The following is a 19,358-nucleotide window of genomic DNA, read 5'->3' on the forward strand; positions in this document are numbered from 1 at the left end:
TTGGAGGGATGAAAAAAACAAAGTAGTGCAAATACCAAAAAAGTGTATCGTTACATACTGCTCCGACATCACCTTAACAAAACTGCTATATTAGAACCATGTTATCTTTAATGGATCGTTCATAAAACATGAACTAGCGGAGCAAGTGAGGGTCCGCGCCATCATATTCGCAACGCTACAAATGCGCATGAACAGTAAACACCAACAAACACATAATATGAAATGAAAGAGGATTGCATTTCCTTTCAAATGACATTCATCCCACAAAACAGTATTTAAAAGGAGATGAGTTATTACCTGCCAAAAAGTACCTAAACTGCCACATTCAGTGGGACCGTGGCCTTAAGCCCCAGAATCTGACCCCACACCCGGTACGCCACCCAGGGACGGGAAAGTGCAGAGCATGAAACCGGACACGAGCGTCGCGGCAGCACCCCACCAAAACACTTTTTTTATATTTTATTTAGACACGAGTTTTAGTAGAAAGCCACGGCAACACCCATGAACCCGCGTGTTACATTTCGAGGGTTGAGCTTATCAATTCATTGGCGAGTCCGTTTTGTGTTTAAGCTAAGCAACCTCCGCCGCGTGTTCGGAGAATGGTGTTGTAACGTCCATTCTGCTTCTTCTGCCCCGTTACCCTCCAGGCTTAAGAATGTCAGTATGAGCTGTTCGGAGAGAGAGAGATATGGAGAAAATAAGGGCGGCCCCCGGCAGAGGAGTTCCGAGCGACCGCGGGAGGCGGTGGCAGTCACTGGCCTCGGCGCGTGGAGATCTGTCCGGTGCGGACCGAGGGGAGCTCCACGGGCTCCTTCCTGGGCGCCTCGATCAGGATCTGCTCGAGCGAGCGGCGGCTCGTCTCGGGCAGGAACATGGCGACCAGCAGGGAGCCCACCAAGCTCACCGAGCTGAAGAACCAACCCAGGCCCGAGAACTTGAAGGTGGTGTGCACGCTCTCGAAGAAGAGCGTCACCGCGAAGGCGCACGCCCAGTTGAAGGCGCACGTGACGCCCATAAGCAGGCCGTGGTCCCGGAGGGGCACCAGCTCGGCGGCCAGCAGCCAGGTGACCGGTCCCAGACCCAGCGAGAAGCCCGCCACGAAGAAGGCCATGAGCGGCACGGGCAGCCGCTCGGCCATGGTCGGGGGCGCGCCCGACGCCGACGGCGTGCCCAGCGTGTCCAGCAAGCCCATGGCCAGCATGCTGGCCGTACAGACGAGCGCCGAGGCGAGCAGCATGCGCCGCCGCCCGATCACGTCCATCAAAGAGACGGCCACGGCCGTGGCGGCCACCTGCGTGCGTGCGCCCCATGCAGCCCGGTCGTGAAAGAGCGCCTTGGACCTCGGGTCAGCGCCCAATATCCTTCGAACAAACGCCGCCACTTGGAAAAATCGAAGCCCTGTGAAGAGCCCTCTCTATAAAACATATTCACATCTCAGTAACTGGCGCAAGTCTGAGAGCGGTTCCAACGCAGTTCGTGCACAGCTCAAGATCGTCGGCGTTTTACGAGAAATCTTTATTTCGGGTTTCATCCTTGAGCTGAATGGAAACAGAAAGCACGTAGACTAGATTTCGCTGCTAAAAACACTGTTCGGACAACTTTCTGCGGCTATGCAGTTCAAAATGGGCGGACTAACGTCACTGGATACTAGGAAAGTAGCGTCATTGCCTTCCCTGGAAACGCTGGACACAAAGAGTACAGACAACCAAAACAACGCAAGGCCATTGGCTGATAGGTCTCTGTTGCCATCGGCAATCGCTATTTCGGTCCTTTCGATTTTTCGTAGAGGTCGTTGTAAACCAGTAGCGCCAAGAGCGCTATACGGGTTGCCATCGTACTGAGGGCGTTCCTCGTCAATTTAAGCGTCTTTTGGATTGAATATGCAAACAACTTATCGGTCATGCTTACCTCCACAGATTTCTTAGTGATATTGTTCTTATTGCGCAATTAAATAGGGAATTTATTATCCAATGCCATCAAGCCCCGACGCCGTATGTGGGGGCGGTGCCAAAACGTGGGCTTGTTTCGCCGGAGTGTGGATAAGAAAATCTCGGTCTATAAGAATTGTCGTAACAAAGCAACCTGTCGCCGGGAATTTTGATCGGCTTATCAAGAACGGAGAGGTCAGGGAGAAACTGCTCGCTCAGTGAACCAAAATGGCGACCATACGGGGAGCTTGGAACTACATTCCAAGGATAGTGACTTTAGGCCGCTCGGGCGCACTTTGGGTGCCGATCAAAGCTGTGCGCGCAAAATCTTCACTTCTGAATAGTCACAGAAAGTTGTCCTCGAGGAGGGTCATTGACCCCATGAGCACCCTTCTCCCCGAACGAAGGGTGCTCATGACGTAATTTTGTCCCCCATTTTGTTGTTGTGAGCTGTCTGGCATGTGCCGAAAGCGAGCATTCCAAGGATTAACATTACCCCATAAAGGCGTAGAGCACACAAGTTTATAAGTCTTACCACGCTGACATCTCCTCAACAGGTTGCGATGTAATCCTTTAAGTTAGTAAGTTCGTTTGGAAAAACAAACTAACAACGAAATGGCGGATTGACGTCATGTGAAAACAACCTATACTGCCTGACCTGCAGCACTCCGACGAGGATGGACACGTCCAACGCGGCCAGGGACAGTCCCGCGTTGGCGAAGGTCGTGGACGAGTAGAAGATGATCATGTTGATGCCCGAGAACTGCTGTAGGAACATGACGTGCAGCGCGAGCAGCACGTGCGTGCCCGGAATGCGCACGCTTGCGAACGTCGTCTCGATGGCGTGGCACTCGTCTTCCACGTCCGCTTCCGAGCTGCGCAGCAGGCGCAGCGCCTCGGTGGCTCGTTTCCGCTGGTCGTGCAGCAGCAGCCAACGCGGGGACTCGACGCAGAACTGGGACAGCGAGGCGAGCACCAGCGCCGGTATGGTGCAGCTAAGCGCCAGCCAGGCCCAGTCCAGAAAGCGGCCCACGGTGAAAGAGTACAGGATGCCCACCGTGATAGCCAGCTGGAGGCAGCCGCCCTGCGCAGGGGCCAAGGACGCGCGATCACTAGTGGAGCCACGCATCGCCGCCAGCACGTATTTAATGCAACTTTTTGAGCTTTAGATGGTGTGTCAGGAACGGGCGATATCGTTTTGGTTTTGTGCGGACTGTTTCGACGTTTCTGGAGACCTCGGCTAAACGCTGGCGCAGCAGTCGGCTCCATGCAATCGGTGCCCCTTCTTTAAGCGACGCTGCACATTCAGCACTAGGCCTTTATACTCTAGGAAGTCTGGGGCCACACTTTCGTGTCTTCTCGCCTCCAGCCTGTGTTGAGTAGGCCGCTAAGTGACGCTGCAGGGTTTATAATTGGCGTTCCGCGTTTTCAGTATATATACACCGATGAACCCCGAAAATAACCGCCCAAAATCCGGTTCTACATATATCGGGGTAAACTGAAAAAATGTCGAATTGGAGCTCCACGCTCAGTTTGGAGTGTGGAGCGAAAGCTTGCTCTGCAGAACCTCCTGGGTTCGACCCCCACTATCTGGTTGAGTCCCCAGGTTAGCGGTTGTATTGCACTGGCTAAATTTCTTACCTACAGCTAAGAGACAAGTCACCCATTGAGGCGTGCTAACAGCAAGGCTGTCTATACATACAAAAAACACATTCTTTTTTTTTTTGTAGGAGTGTGAAGCTTTGACTTCCCCCTGCTGGAGGCGAAGCATTGCAAAGATACAGTAATGCGTTAGCATTAGTACCTGCATGATAGGGAGAAGCTAACGCCGTCCATCTGCGGACAAAACAGTGGTAAGGAGCAGAGGTCGGCATTTTAGGTCGCCCTCACTCACCCTCACCCTCACAGCCACACTCACCTAAGCCCCTCACTCACCCTCACCCTCACAGCTACACTCACCTTCAGCCCCTCACCCACCCTCACCCTCACAGTCCCACTCACCTTCAGCCCTTCACTCACCCTCACTGAACCTCACGGCCCTCACGCACTCACCGCCCTCACGGCACTCACGGCCCTCACGGCCCTCACGCCCCTCACTCACTCATGGAGCTCACGCCACTCACCGCCCTCTCGTCACTCACCGCCCTCACGCAACTCACGGCCCTCACCGCCCTCACGGCCCTCACCGCCCTCACGGCCCTCACGCACTCATAGCCCTCACCGTCCTTACAACCCTCACGGCCCTCACGCACTCATAGCCCTCACGCCACTCACCGCCCTCGCGACCCTCACCGCCCTCACGGCCCTCACCGCCCTCACGGCCCTCACCTGCCTCACCGCCCTCACGGCCCACACCGCCCTCACCGCCCTCACGCCACTCACCGCCCTCACGCCACTCACGCAGTCATGGCCCTCACGCCACTCAGCCCAGCTTCAGATGGGGCAATTTCGTCCAGAAACTTTACGTCGCAACACCAGCAACACGCGCCGCCCGCGATCACACGCAGCAACCAATTGCTGCAATTTGCCATCGTCAACATAAAATTTTATTTTTCTTGCACTATTTAGACACAATTACGCGTTATAAACGTGTTTTTATGCATTTAAATCTCGTTAAGAATACTAATGCACCTTTCTGAAACAGTTTATTTCCAAAAAACGATCGATTTCAAACGAGAACCAAGTCTTTCGGTGTCATCATCACCGGCACGAGGTATCACGTGAAAATTTTGCGTCCCTGATTAGATGCAGCCGCTTCAAACGTATTCGAATTGCTCCGAGTTGCTTGCTTATTTCGAGCCGGACCCGATCTCAGCAATTCGTGTCGATCTAGGGAAAGCTAGAGAACAACCAGCCATTAACACCAAAACCGAGAAAGATGCTCGATCTGAAGGGGGCCTCACGCACTCACCGCCCTCACGGCCCTCACACCACCTCATGCACTCACCGCCCTCACGGCCCTCACGCCTCTCATGCCACTCACTGCCCTCACGCACTCATGACCCTCACACCCCTCACGCACTCACCGCCCTCACACCACTCACGCACTCATGGCCCTCACGCCACTCACCGCCCTCACGCCCCTCACGCGCTCATGGCCCTCATACCCCTTACCGCCCTCACCGCCCTCATGGCCCTCATGGCCCTCACGACCCTCACGGCCCTCACGGTTCTCACCGCCCTCACGGCCCTCATGGCCCTCACCGCCCTCACGACCTTCACTGCCCTCACGGCCCTCACTCACCCTCACACGCATGAATTTTCCTGGTTCAGAAACTCACTCACCCTCACCTCACCTGTGAAGATGAGGGTGAGTGAGGGTGAGTGAGGGCCCTCATGAGTGAGGTTTGCCGAGGTATGGTAAGGAGAGCACACCGCGTAGAGAGGAGGAGAGTAGTAAAGGACAAAGGGGAGGGGGAGGCGACGTCACGGGGTAGAAGCCAATGCGCGCGCGGCAAACCGGTGAACAGCGAAGGCAGCGTCAGGCAGCGGATGAGACAGAGGGGAGGAAGCAGCTGGCCGAAATGCGGCGCAAGAAGCGGGGCAAGCTGATGCTCGTCTGCGTGCGACAGAGGCTGGGCGAAGCGGGCTCGGCGAGCCCGCTTCACATGAAAAAAAAAATAAATAAATAAACGAAGATTCATTGGTGGATCTTTAGGGAATGCGTTAGCATGACCCTTAGGATACGCTACGCACGTCCTCCCATGGGAAAAGCTAACACTGACCCCGTAACGAAGTAAAAAAAGAGGCAGCAAAATTAAAAGATTCATTGGTGTATTTTTAGGGTATGCGTTACATGTGGGACCGGACATTTCATTGAACGCTGTTTCGTCGAACGCCATTTCGTCGAAGCCGTTTCATCGAATGCCGTTTCATCGAACGCCGTTTTATCGAACGCCGTCTTATCGAACGCCAGGGCGGCATTCCCGCTTCCTGAAGCTGGTCGGAGCTGCCCATCCCGGGTTCTGGATGTTTTTGACTTGCATCGCCGCAAAACATCAACTGACGGAAGACAAGCTGGAGGCGATGCTGAGTTCCCAAGAGGCTCCTCGAGAAATGAGAAGTTCCGCCTTTTTTATGAGAACCGGCGGAGCATGGCTGTGGGGAACTTTTTAAGAGCAATTGCTCATCATTTGAAACGGTGAATGGCTGTCGCACGAACACATGAACCCCCGAAAGTTTTCAAATAAAATTTGAAGTGACGTACTTACTTTTGACTTCATTGAGTCTTAGAACTAAAAAAAAAAAAAAACAATGTTTCGTTGTAGTTTCATAAATAACACCTCACCTTTAGCTACCGCAAGCTTCGGGCAGTAAAAAAGTATCAATAGCAAGACATGAGAGACTAGGAGGCTCACATGGAAAAAGTTGTTGCGCCTGCGCAAAACCTAAGTTGCCTTCTGGCCTCCATGAGTTGGAGTGCGACTTTTTATTCCATCGGGTAATACTGAGGGGGTGAACAGATAAGCACAATATGCGAAACAAACATATAAATCAGTACAAATATCCTCATAGGTTACTTGCATCAAGATAAATTGTAACAGCTAGCAACTTTTCCAGCAATTTTGAGGTTGCTGGCGGGTTATTCCCTAGCTTTCCCTAGATCGACACGAATTGTTGAGATCGGGTCCGGCTCGAAACGGACGAGCAACTCGAACAACTCGGAGTCGTTTCAAGCGGCAGCAGCCAATCAGGGACGCGATATTTTCACGTGACATCCTCATGTGGTGGTGGTGATGACAGCTAAAGACTTGGTTCTGGATTGAAATGAATCGTTTTTGGAAATAAACCTTTTCAGAATATTGAGTTAGTATTTTCAACGCCATTCAAAGATATACATGCCTTGCAAGTGACGTCACACTAGGGAACATCTAGGGAAGGACAGGGCCCCGCACCATACTGGTGGTTGACTTCACACCGCGCGGATGCGCTTACCAAGGCGTAGGATGACGCTAACGGCCCGGACATGCGCTAACATGCACCATATTTTCAACACAGGTACCGTGAACGTAGAAAAACGTGCTGAGGTTACGATAATGGCGTTTATCTAGTACGTGCGGAAATTTTCGGCATTGGTGCGATTGCGCTACGAGCAGAAAGTTTCGAAATGCCGCCGACGAAGTTTTGACGCGAAGGGATGCCGTGTCGCCAAAAAATGAAAAAGCTTAATTGCGGGCTTCATCATTTGACGAGCGGCTCTAGGAGTCGCTTGTAGAAAGATTGTTATGATTTTGCGAAATACTGGTAAACAACGCAATGTAACCGTCATAATCTGAACCCTGAGACAAGGATAAATCAAATAACGGACAAGAAACGCATTGTCTCGGGGTTTATATTATGATGTTTCCTAACCGGCTCGCCTGCATACTTTCGCTCCTTGCAAAGGTTATCGTATCGCGGGTAGCGGACGGTACAAACCGATGACGCGGCGGCTCGGCGAGCTTGCACATGGGGGCCGCCGCCGACCGATCGCAGTCGGGCCGGGCTCGCGGCGCGACACTCGCCCGGATTCGGCCGGGAGCCCCGAAGGTGCGCTCGAAGCGTGAAAACGGCGTTATGCAACGAAGGCCAAAGGCCATATACACCAAGAACGAGAAAACGCCGATGCAAAGGCGTGCGCGAACGTAAACAACGGTAGAAAGGTATCGTCGTTCGCCGCTATGAAATGCGTCCCGCAAACTCGATAATCCGCGGCCGCATCCCTTTCCTGCCGCTCGTACTTTATCTAACTTGACGGCTACTCTGTCTCGCGGGGCATGCCGACGAAACGATCGGACGATCATCGGGATACGGGGTAATTGCTACAGCCGAGCGCGGCGCAGTTTACCATTGCTCTCGCTGCGAAGGGCCGTCGAGTCAACCACCAGCATGGTAGACACGGGTGTTCGACGTCATCAAGTGACGTAGGTGCAAGGCATGTATAAGAACACGTCTTTAGCGCGTAGCTTGGCGTCTAAATAGTGAAAGCAAAATCAAATTGAATGATGATGATGGCAAGTCGTAGCAATTCGGTTGCTGCGTGTGAACGCGGGCGGCCCGTGTTGCTAGTGTTGCGACGTCAAGTTGCTGGGTGAAATTGCTCCTTCTGAAGCAGGCCTAAGAATCCACAGTCCACGTCCACCCCCCCCCCCCCCCCCCCAAATGGATCTTCCTTTATTTTTCTCCGGCGAAAAGGGCTCGTCGAGCCCGTTTGTGCCCCCCCCCCCCCCCTTTTCTCCTTCTGTCGCACGCCGACCAGTGTCGGCTTGCCGCATTTCGGTCAGCCGAGCTAGGCGCTGCTTTCGTTCTGTCTCGTCGCCCGCCTTGCACGCTTAGCAGCGGCATCCGCAGCCTGACGCTGCTTTCGCTGTTCACCGGTTTGCCGCACTTTTATTGGCTTCCCTCCCGTGACGTCGCTTCCCTCTCGCCCTTTGTCCTTCACTACTGTCCTCCTACGTGCTACGCGGCGTGCTTCCCTTTCCACTGTTTTGCCCGCAGACGGGCGGCGTCGGCTTTTGCCTGTCATGTATATACTAATCCTAGAGCATTAAAATAGGGGAAGCAGAAGAGGAAGCCAAAACAAAATAGTGAAAAAAGGGGTCAGCTTTAGCGTTTTCCAAGGGGGCGTGTGTGACGTTTCCCAAGAATCATGTTAAAGCAGTTTTTAGGGATCCGCCAGAGGATCTTCCTTTACTTTTTAGTTGGCTTAATATTTTACATTAAAACTACACATTTCTTCTTTTTTTTTTTTTTAAAGATGTTTTACCGTATTTACTCGAGTTATTGCCGCACAAACAAGGGCCCTGCATCTACTTTCTCGCAGAACACATATACACCCAATCATCGCGTTGCGCATAAATAACATGGCGAATAACTAGATTGAAAACACGATTCTCCATACAAGTGCAATCTTCACAGATGTTATCTTGCGCCAATACTTTATCTCTTTCCTGCAGACTCGTACGTAGTTCAACTACTCTACTCAAGTTAGTGTAGTTTAACTACTTTTCTGAGTAATTAAGTAACTTTCAATTACATTTTTATTTCCGTAATTAGTAGTTTACCTTAATTACTTTTTTGAGTAACTTCTACTCAAGTTACAAATTACTTTCGAATTTTAGTGGTTGTTTTGCCTATCAACAAACATTCCTGCACAAAAGAGATAAGATGTTGAAAGATCAGCTGATATTTGCAAAGAGGCGGAATCATGTGGCGCAGGAAAGGGGGGGGGGGGGTGGGGGGCAGAAAATAGTTTGGAAAATTTGAACCCACCCCCCCTCCCCCCCAAAAAAAAAATCACAAGCCCTCTTTTTTTTACTTCCCCCCCCCCCCCCCCCTCACACACACACACACTGCAACAACACTGCTACGAGGCGCGGGGAGCGAACAGACACAACGCAAGAGAGGCCGAGTAACTGCGGGATTTGCGTCTAAGACTGGCGTTTCTCTGTGTCCCGAAGCTCAAGGAGATTTGACATATTTAAAGAAAGGGTTCGTCTCCGCTTCTCCCCAACGTAGAAACTCTCGCTCACTACAGTGTGCACCACACACTGCACCCTCATTCAAAGGACGCAACAAAATGCAGCACCTGCTCTGAAACTCATCTGGTGCTCCCGTAGTTTGTACTGTACTCGAAGAATCGCGTGCTAAAGGGCAACGCAAAGATTACATTTTTGCGTTGCCTTTCCTCCCAAAACTCAGAATATGCAGATCTCCAAAGATTCATACATCGTTCGAGAAACCTGCAGTAATTCCCCCAATATTTTTATATAAAAAAATAATAAACAATTAGTGTTGGGAAGTACTTTATGTACATGGTACTTAAAGTACCACTGCTTAGAAAAATTACTTTACTTGAAGTAAATTTTCTGAACATGTACTTGTATTTTCCGAGGAAAGTAAAACTCCCGACTTACATATACATTCCCCGAATTCGAAAACAAAAAAATGGCGTTATCGTCGTGTGAAAACGCGCTCTTTCGAGACGTCATCTGGTAATTTCTCTGAGTGAAGTAATGGCGGTAATAGTGCCTTTAAGTTTATTGTGTCAAATAGCTTGTCAGCGAGAGAAAAACAACTACTCTGAGGCGACTTGACCTTATACAATATTTGCTCTCATTTCCGTAAAAGAACTGATGCACCTCCGATGGCCCCTGGAGCAATGCATACAAGTTAAAAAAAATCACTATATAGGGAATGAAGGGGCATCATGAAAGATTGTGTTAAAAGTGATTGTGCTTTACCTTGAAATATATTGTATTTACATAGGTTACTTCAAGTACATTGCAGCCGGTGTACTTACTACTTTGCTTGAAGTACATAACCTCTCATTCACTTTGTCGATTACTTCAAGTACTTTTTAGATGTACTTTACGCAACACTGTAAACAAGCAAACGCTGTCTAAAAGATGAAACTCAGACATTGCTAAACCCCAAAGTACAAATGACAGATTCGCAGTACATCATTGACCAAACAAACAAGAAAGTACAAAACCACCAGGCACGCAGAAGCAGAACCAGCTATTAAAGAGTTTCTGTAAAAAAAAAAAAAAAAAAAAAAAAAAAAAAAAAACATGCCGATTCATATATGGCTAGCACAATTTCGCTAACGGATCAAAACATCTGTACTTTCTTTTTACCATAAAAAACATATAAAAGTAACTTCAGAAGTAATTTCAAAAGTAATTCGCTACTTTTTACGGTAATTAGTAATTTTCTCAATTACTTTCTATTTGAGTAATTTCTACTCTACTCAAATTACTTTTGACGTCAATACTCAGTAACTTAACTTAATTACTTTTTGGGAGCAACTTGTACGTGTCTGCTTTCCTGTAAACCGCTGGAATCATGCTGTCGAAAGCGGTGATTGGTAATCCCCGTGCTCCGCGGAAAAGCGAACCTTCAGGTTTTCTTCATAAACAGTGCGGCTATTACTCTAGCACATACAGTAAGTCATTTTTCCCTAAAACTTTTGCTTTTCGGAGGCTTAAATGCAAGGGGGGGGAGGGGGGTCCTTGGAATGTCATTCATCCCCCGTTTAAATCAGCCCCGGCCGCCTGCTGCCCACAGGAAACTCCGAATTAGCAGAACTGCAGCGGGCGACAGCGTTAGCGAAAACAAGAAATAAGCGAATTTTTCTATTTTACTCATAGCACCGAAGAGCTGTCATCGAACCTCTTCGTGTGGTGAAAAGCACTCATCTGGCGCACTAACCTAAGCTGCAAAACCTCCGATGCTCGCTAATACCCTTTCGCAGTATAATTCAAAGAGCCTATCTCCTGTTCTCGCTATCACCTCTCCTGCAGTATATCCGTGACCGCACTCTGGAACCCGGCGCTCGAGGTGGCTAACCCAGGGCCTTAATAGGGGTCCTTGGAATGTCACCTAGAAGACACGAGGCCTGCGCCTTTCCTTTCCAAACGTCATGACTAGTGGCTCCATGCAGCGGCGCCCACCTTGTGGCCTGCATCATCGCCGACCGCGCGTCTTGCGCGCGTCTCCCAACGAGCGCGACGTTAGCAGACGGTGATGCCAAGATGGACGCGTCTTTAGCTTTGTGGCGTACTCGAGTCGAGCTTCGGTGTGTTTGCCGCTCAGGGTGGGTCGAAAATCCACTAAAGATGACGTAATGCGCGGACTTTGTCCTCTAGGCGTCTCTCCTGGACAGCGGGTGCGGATGCTCACCAGCGGGCCCCGGCTATCCGGCGTGGTCACCTCGGCGATGTAGGTGGGCACGCAGAGCGACACAATGCCCGTGAAGAAGCCCGTCGAGAAGCGGCCGATGTACAGCAGCAGCGTCGTCGAGGCCATAAACAGGCAGGTCCAGGCGCCCCCGAAGCCCACGGCGCACACCAGGAGCGTGTACCGACGCCCGACCACCTGGGCCAGCAGGCAGCCCGCCATGCAGCCCAGGGCGGCGCCCAGGGCGAGCATGGAGCCGAACCTGCGGCAGGGTGTTGAGGCTGCAGGTTGACATCTTTGCGTGCGACTGCGACCGACTGCGTTTTTGCAACGCCACATACCGAGCGTAGAAAATGCTGGATAAGCAGTATGTTCCGTGCTTGGTCACGGGGGGTCCCAGTATTCCCGCTTCTAATACCCTCTACCACATACACTTCATGTCATAAACGTGTGCAGTGCTGACAAAGGCATGTTCCGGGCTTGGTTATAGAAGCCCCAATACTCCCACATATACTCTTCATGTGATACAGCAAACGTACGGGCGCGAGAGCGTGACTGTCAACTGCCCTGTATATGCAAATTCTCATACAAAAAAAAAAAAATAAATAAAAAAATAAAAAAAAATCTTAAACTTAATTTTATATCCCGAAAATTAAATGAAGACAGTTGCCGTGGTGTTTTCTGACGGATCATTCACTCGCAGCGTGCGAGGACTACTCGTATAACATTGAGTTTGAAACACACGAACCACTTTGGTTGGCTCGGAGGATTTAAAGTGTCTGGATCCTGTGAAAGTAGCGCGCCATTACCTTTCCTGTCTGCTAGGGGGACACCAAAATTATACTGACACACAGACGACCCAAATCTTGCAAGGCGATTGACTGATCGGTCTCAGTTGCCATGGCAACTCGCCATTTCGCTCCTTTCAAATATTCCAAGCTTCGAAAGGGTCCTTTTAGCTGAACCAGTGGCGCCAAGATTGCTATGGAACGTTATCGCACTGAAAGCATTCCTTGCCAATGTAAACGTTAAACTTGAGGAAGAAAACGAGAAGTTATTAAACTTGAGGAAGAAAACTAGAAGGGACGGACAAACCCTGCTCGTTTTCTTCCTCAAGTTTAATTATCCATACCAACCAGCTACTTTGTTTGTGTTTGTCCGTCCCTTCTCGTTTTCTTCCTCAAGTTTAATTATCCATACCAACCCTCTCGTTCTGTCCTTAAAATGTAAACATCTTCGGCATTGAGTGCGTAATCAGCTTATCAGGCATGCTTATCCCCGCAGATCCCTCACATTGCGATTCTTCTTGAGGATTTCAAGACAGGGAAATTATTTTTTTCAATGCCGCCAGACACTGACGTCGCATGCGCATGGTGGTGCGAAGGTAACAAAAAATATTGGTACGCAAGAAATGTCTTTAGAAAGCAACCTAGGTCAACGAGAAACCGCTCGTTCCATGAACCAAGATGTCAACCATACAGGGAGCAATCTAGGCTCACTCTCGTTTGCGGACATCTTCCTCCTGCTGATCGTGAACATTCTTCGGTGGAAACTGAGCCGTATGTTGGGTGTATTCACTGGTGGTCATAGTTGATTCCGTGGCTCCTGACGGCGAGCTTCTTCGGTGATTTTGCGACGTGCATTCCGCACCATCATGACTGCTGGTTTTACTAGACTAAAAAGACTACAAGTGTGAGCTTGTTCTGAGCATGCGCTGTTAACAGTGCACTCAAATATGGCGTCCCGCTATAATGAACTGCGTTGCGTAGCTTGCTTTTTATATAAGGGTAGTTCGTCATTTTAAGGTTGAAGGAATTTATTGTTTGCATTTTTTATATTGCTTATCGTTCCACCAGTAAACGAAAATATGCATCCATCCCCCAAAATACAGCTATTCCGCTGCGGAATCGCAAGGGAAAAAATTGACCGCATCTCCACGTGGTGAATGATGTTGATTTGGGCAAAGCTCTGGTGATGCTTGTCTGCGTAGACGCTAAACCGCAGCATGCCGAGCCTTTCGTTCGTTTTCATCCATATCAGAAAGAGGATGTGTGGTATAGAACGTGGTTATGTACGCATTTGAGCATTTGAGCCAATGCATGCAATGTTTAACGCGATTATACACGCATTTGATCGCAGCGCCCTCTCCTGTATAGACGTTGAGCGGCTAGATACAACGTTTCATCCATGACATCCCCAGCTCTTGAGTTGCTACCACATCTCAGAGCCCCCTACTCATCCCGCAGTCGTAGCCGAGTGGTTAAGGCGATGGACAAGAAATCCATTGGGGTCTCCCCGCACACTTTCGAATCCTGTCGTCTGCGACTCTGCGCAAACATTTTTTTTTTCTCTAATTTTTTTAATTTTTTTGCCTTACACGAGCACGTGAGCTCACGAGCACGAGCTAGAGAACGAGCACGAGCACGAGCACGAGCACGAGCGCCAGCAAGATCGATGTGAGCACGGACGCCGGACGGACAAGGCTAGACTTCAAGGAGCTTCGCCCCTAAAAAACTAATAATTTTCCGATCTACAGCCGCGTGTGGCACAACCAACAGCACAGTCAAGGCTACGGCGTGGGCAGTGCCAACATTGACCTAAACGTCGTCACCAAAAGGTTGTTGTTACTTCTCCGGGCAAGCGTAATCGGTGACGTCAGCAACGATTCCTCTTGGCGCAACGCGCCTGCGCAGCGTGCCTGCGCAGCGTGCTCCTTGGTAGCCGTCCGGCCGCCCCAACGTGGTCCCGCCATTACCGCCGTCTCCCGCGTCACAACCGCCGTGTCGTCTCAGCGTTTGTGATTATTGTCTCTCGGTGTTTCATCCACACCACGGTGTAAGATAATACTCTTCAGGTGAGGGCAGCGCGCTCCTCGCGCAGTGCAGATAAAGTTCGGCGCCGGCAGAGGACTCGTCGACCCGTGGGCACGGCAAAGACGGCTCGTGCATGCCGCCTTATGCTCCACACGCGCAGAGCTCCAGCGATGTTGTCGCTCGTGCAGAAAGACCACTTTTTTCGCTCTCACTGAGTTTCGCCGTTTGGCCGCCGGCGACACTGTCAGCCGCGGGCATGGTGGCCGCGGAATGATGCAGCCTTTCAGATGCCCGTCAAACGAACACTATCTGATTCCTCGCGCCGCGCGTTCAGCCCCGCCGTGTCCTCACTTAAAGAGTATACCTTACACCGTGGTCCACACTACGAACACTACGTGCGCAGGCCTATGCCGCAGTTGTGCAGACGTCGGTGGGATCGGTGGCCGAGTGGGCTGAAGCGCACACCCAGCTTGACGCGCGTGGAGCGAAAGCTCGCGCTGCAGAACCCAGGGATCCTGGGTTCGAGCCCCACCCCTGCCCGTTTCGATCTGGATGAGCATCGTACCGGCGTGCGGTCGTGTATCACTACCGCGTGGTGCACGTTAAAGACCCCAGGCTAGCGGTTGTACTGCACTGGCTAAATTGCTCATCTACAGCGTGTGACTCGTCGCAACCTTAATGGCTGACCAACTACACGCTGTATAAATATCCCCACAACCCCAATTATTGTGCAGACGTCGAATGTCGTTGACACCGAATAGTGGTGAAGACTAAAGATCGCGGTACAGACGAAACTTGCGCCTGGCACTCGCCCGCCCCAATCCCGCCCGTCGTTGCATAGAGCAGTGGTTCTCAAACGGGGGTCCGCGGACCCTTTGGGGACCGCGAAGGCATACTAGGGGTCCGCGAAGCCCAGTCTCATCCGTCAAGCCCGGAAATAACAGTCGTCTTCTCTCAGTTTGAGAAGAAATTTTCCCATTTTCGGGTGCGTTTTCTCGTGTATATGTCAATAAGAGTAGTTTACTTCACACTAGCACTTAGTTATAGCTGTTTATTAAATCACTAGCATAATTGACCTGTACTTTCCCTTCCTCACACCACGAACGGGGTCTCTGTGCCAATCCACATGAAACATCAATGGCCGAGAACCACTGGCATAGAGGATCACGTGGCATCTTGTACCACGGGATAGCCATGTTCTTGCGATCCGAGGCCAATGTCGCCGGACGGATCCGAGGTTTCGGTTTCTATTTCCGCTCGTGTTTAAAATTACATTTAAAAATATATCCTGTAAACGACTAAATTTTCGCGAATCGCCTACAATTCGCGAAAAATACGTCCCGCGAACGATTCGGGCAATATGTGAACGCTACGGAAGCTACACTCGATTCGAGAAAATTAGGACCCGCGAATAATTTCAAATTTTCAGCTTTGGCCCGATTCGCGAACATTTGATCCCGCGAAAATTAAGTCATTTACAGTACCCCATTCTTCGCAAAGAAAATGACGCAGTGTCTTTTACTAGGGCTTTTTAATGCGAAATCACGAATTATCACAAAATCTTCGGAATTAAGAGGAGGTGTCCTTTAATGTTTGACTCCATGGGGCGAATATGCAGCGAAAAATCTAATTTTGCACGGCGGCTTTTGCTCTGAGCGTGGCATCAGCACAGTGTCTGCTACGTCGCGCTCAAAGCGAACGTGCCGTCGGCGCATAATGAACTTTATTCCAACAGATTTCTGCGCATATACCCTCTCTCCCGCCCTTGCTTCCCGCTGTCTCCGTTTTCACAGGGCACCGTCCCGCACAACCAGCATTGTCAGCGCCTATCTTTCCACGTATTTCGTCATTTTTGACGCTTTTCTCTTTCTTTAATTTTGGGTAACCGGTAGCGTGGGGTATAAAAAAATGAAAGCCGCTTACAACTCCCTGTAACGCCGAATTAGAGCGCAGCTCTTGAGGAGGAGGAGGGAAGGGCACTGGGGGGGGGGGTTAAACTAACCAGGGGGGGTCACGTTACCTTGGGGGTCACGTGACCCCCAATGCCGATGATGTCATCACTGACGTCACTGATGACGTCATCAGTGACGATGACGATACGGGTACCGATGACGTCATTAGTGACGTCACTGATGACTTCACCAGTGATGATGACGATGACGATGCGAATGTCGGTGACGTCATCAGTGACGTCGCTGATGACGTCATCAGTGATGATGACGATGACGATGCGGATGCCGGTGACGACATCAGTGACGTCACTGATGACGTCATCAGTGATGATGACGATGACAATGCGGATGTCGGTGACGTCATCAGTGATGATGACGATGACGATGTGGATGCCGGTGACGTCATCAGTGATGATGACGATGACGATGTGGATGCCGGTGACGTCATCAGTGATGATGACGATGACGATGTGGATGCCAGTGACCTCATCAGTGATGATGACGATGACGATGCGGATGCCGGTGACGTCATCAGTGATGATGACGATGACGATGTGGATGCCGGTGACGTCATCAGTGACGATGACGATGTGGATGCCGGTGACGTCATCAGTGATGATGACGATGACGATGCGGATGCCGGTGACGTCATCAGTGATGACGATGACGATGTGGATGCCGGTGACGTCATCAGTGATGATGACGATGACGATGTGGATGCCGGTGACGCCATCAGTGATGATGACGATGACGATGTGGATGCCGGTGACGTCATCAGTGACGATGACGTCATCGGGGGTCACGCGACATCGGCGGGGGTCACGTGACCTCGAGGAGGGGGCCACGTGACCTCAGGGGAGTCACGTGACTTCGGGGGGTCACGTGACCCCCCACGAGGTCACGTGACCTTGGTGGGGGGCTCGCGCGGTGCATTATGGGACATTTCCCATGATGCACCGCGCGGTTACGCCGACGCCGACGGCGACGGCGACGCCGACGCCGACGGCGACGCCGCTCAAGCCGGAAACGGGCCCCTAAGAGCTGCGCTCTAAAAGCAATAAAAACCGGCACAACGACACGATGGCAATGTGTTTTGACGAGCGGAGTCCTGTTGAGCTGCCCTTCATTTGTAGTTCGCGGTCATCGCCATATGGCGCTCGTTCCTCTAAAAGCCCCTTGATAAAGGCGTTTTTTACAAGTACCGCCAACCATTGTTGCGGAAACGCGCAGGACAGGTGTCGCGAGCGGGTGCTCTGTCGCCACTCGCTTCCAACGGCCGCTCATTTTAGTGCTACGCCTCCATTTGCTCCCAAGAGCCGCTCGACGGGCCTCGTTCACTGGCGCATTTCACGCAAGACAAATGCAAACAGATCGAGGAGCCTTAGAAAAAGGTCCACTCGTTCCATGGAGTTCAGCCTTTAATCCGCCTCCTAGAACTCATGCAGAATTTGTCTTGGCAAGCAACTCGCGTCTAGTTTCCTCCTTAATCACGTAAAGCGCGTGCCGCCACCGGCGCGGGAACGTGACACAGGCAACGACACCAGGCAGAAATCGTGGGACCACATTCGAGAGCGGGGGAACGCACACCAGTCGGAGATGCGCTCCAGGCGCCAATAGCACCTAGGAGGTAAGGGCTACGCATTACGTCATCGTCAATGGGTCCCCGACCCGCTCCAAGCGGCAAACACGCTAAAGCTTGACGCCACCAAGCGGCAGGCGCGTCCCTCTGTCGACTCCGACGTTGAGCGTTGAGAACGCGGCGTGGCGCAGCTCACACAGATACTGATTGATCGCAAATATCGAGTTCCTGCCGGCCAATCAAAGATCCACGTTCTGCGCTACGCTACGTTCGCTGCAATCAACGTCGGAGTATACACGTTTGCAAGTCCGGCTTCAGGGCGCTGCCATCTTGCCTGTCTGGGGTGCGCTTGGACCAGGCATAATCCGATTACGAAGCCTAGCTAAGGCGTCGTAATCGGATTATGGCCACTCCCGAGAGCGCACCCCACTGAGGAAGATGGCGGCGCCCTGAGACCGGACTTGCAAACGTGTATAACCGAGCCTTTAGCGTCGCATTCTTTGTGAGACGCTGCAAGACGCGCTGGCGGCGATGCTCACGCAACCTAGCCGATGCTGTGTGGATTTACTTGTGATGACGTTTGGGGGGGGGGGGGGGGTGGAGGGGGGCGCACAGGCCTTGTCTTCGAGGGGGCATTGTCCGCGGGCGCATGTTGGGTGATTGCCCCTGCGAAAGAAGATGGCGATCGAGCGCCGACGCACCAGAAGGTGTCGTCCGGGGAGACGTCGGCCGTTATGAGGCTCTCGCTGGCGGGCGAAGAGTAGCCCAGCGCGGTGCCCATGCACAGCGAGGCCGTCCAAGACGCCGCCAGCGTCAGGTACAGCGCCCACGAGGTAGACGCCTTCACGTCGCTCTGATCATGCGCCATGCTGAAGAAGGAAGAACGAACCACTGCGGGCACGCGCAAGCAGGACACGGAGCGCGAGATCGGCTCTGCGCGAGATCAGAGCCTGTGCGAGATTAGAGTGCCTTCATACACACGCGCGCTTTTGCTCGAGTGGTGACATCTCAGCCATTTTTCGGCCCAATCCTTTTTTTATGCATTTTGAAGCGCGCGCAATCCGGTGTTACTCAGCTCGAGCGCGTAGCTTTGGCTAAGGCATAGACGCCATTTTACCTCCCAAGTCACGCACCAAGTGCGCGAGAGCGTCAAGCGCTGCCACATTCAGGGCAACAATCGATGTCTTCACCCTCAGACAGACAGACATGTAGGCACCCCCTATGCGAGATTAGAGTGCCTTCATACACACGCGCGCTTTTCCTGGAGTGGTGACATCTCAGCCATTTTCACGCCCAATCGTTTTTTTATGCATTTTGAAGCGCGCGCAATCCGGTGTCACTCAGCTCGAGCGCGTAGCTTTGGCTAATTCATAGACGCCATTTTACTTGCCAAGTCACGCACCAAGTGCGCGAGAGCGTCAAGCGC

The 19,358-nt window shown here is 51.6% G+C and overlaps 1 protein-coding gene across 1 annotated transcript; it reads right to left on the minus strand.

The window, feature by feature from the left end:
- Window positions 1-310: 310 nt before the first annotated feature.
- On the minus strand, window positions 311-18,800 carry LOC8024922 (solute carrier family 2, facilitated glucose transporter member 8-like). Its single transcript, XM_040216605.3, has 4 exons — window positions 18,634-18,800; window positions 11,592-11,850; window positions 2,587-3,012; window positions 311-1,291 (listed from the first exon to the last, which is right to left on the minus strand). Exons 1-4 carry the CDS (start codon window positions 18,798-18,800, stop codon window positions 752-754), a joined length of 1,392 nt encoding a protein of 463 aa, XP_040072539.3. The 3' UTR covers window positions 311-751.
- Window positions 18,801-19,358: the final 558 nt, after the last annotated feature.

The sequence above is a fragment of the Ixodes scapularis genome, unplaced genomic scaffold (genome assembly GCF_016920785.2).
Source record: "Ixodes scapularis isolate PalLabHiFi unplaced genomic scaffold, ASM1692078v2 PGA_scaffold1__304_contigs__length_218370807, whole genome shotgun sequence".
Taxonomy (NCBI): domain Eukaryota; kingdom Metazoa; phylum Arthropoda; class Arachnida; order Ixodida; family Ixodidae; genus Ixodes; species Ixodes scapularis.

What these genes read in the sequence shown, in the direction of transcription:
- LOC8024922 (XM_040216605.3), bottom strand. Translation starts at nt 18,800, where the DNA reads ATGGCGCATGATCAGAGCGACGTGAAGGCGTCTACCTCGTGGGCGCTG. An exon ending in TCCCCGGACGACACCTTCTG is followed by an intron (nt 11,851 to 18,633) that starts GTGCGTCGGCGC and finishes ACCCTGCCGCAG; the next exon opens with GTTCGGCTCCATGCTCGCCC. An exon ending in TCCTCGTCGGAGTGCTGCAG is followed by an intron (nt 1,292 to 2,586) that starts GTCAGGCAGTAT and finishes GCACGCACGCAG; the next exon opens with GTGGCCGCCACGGCCGTGGC.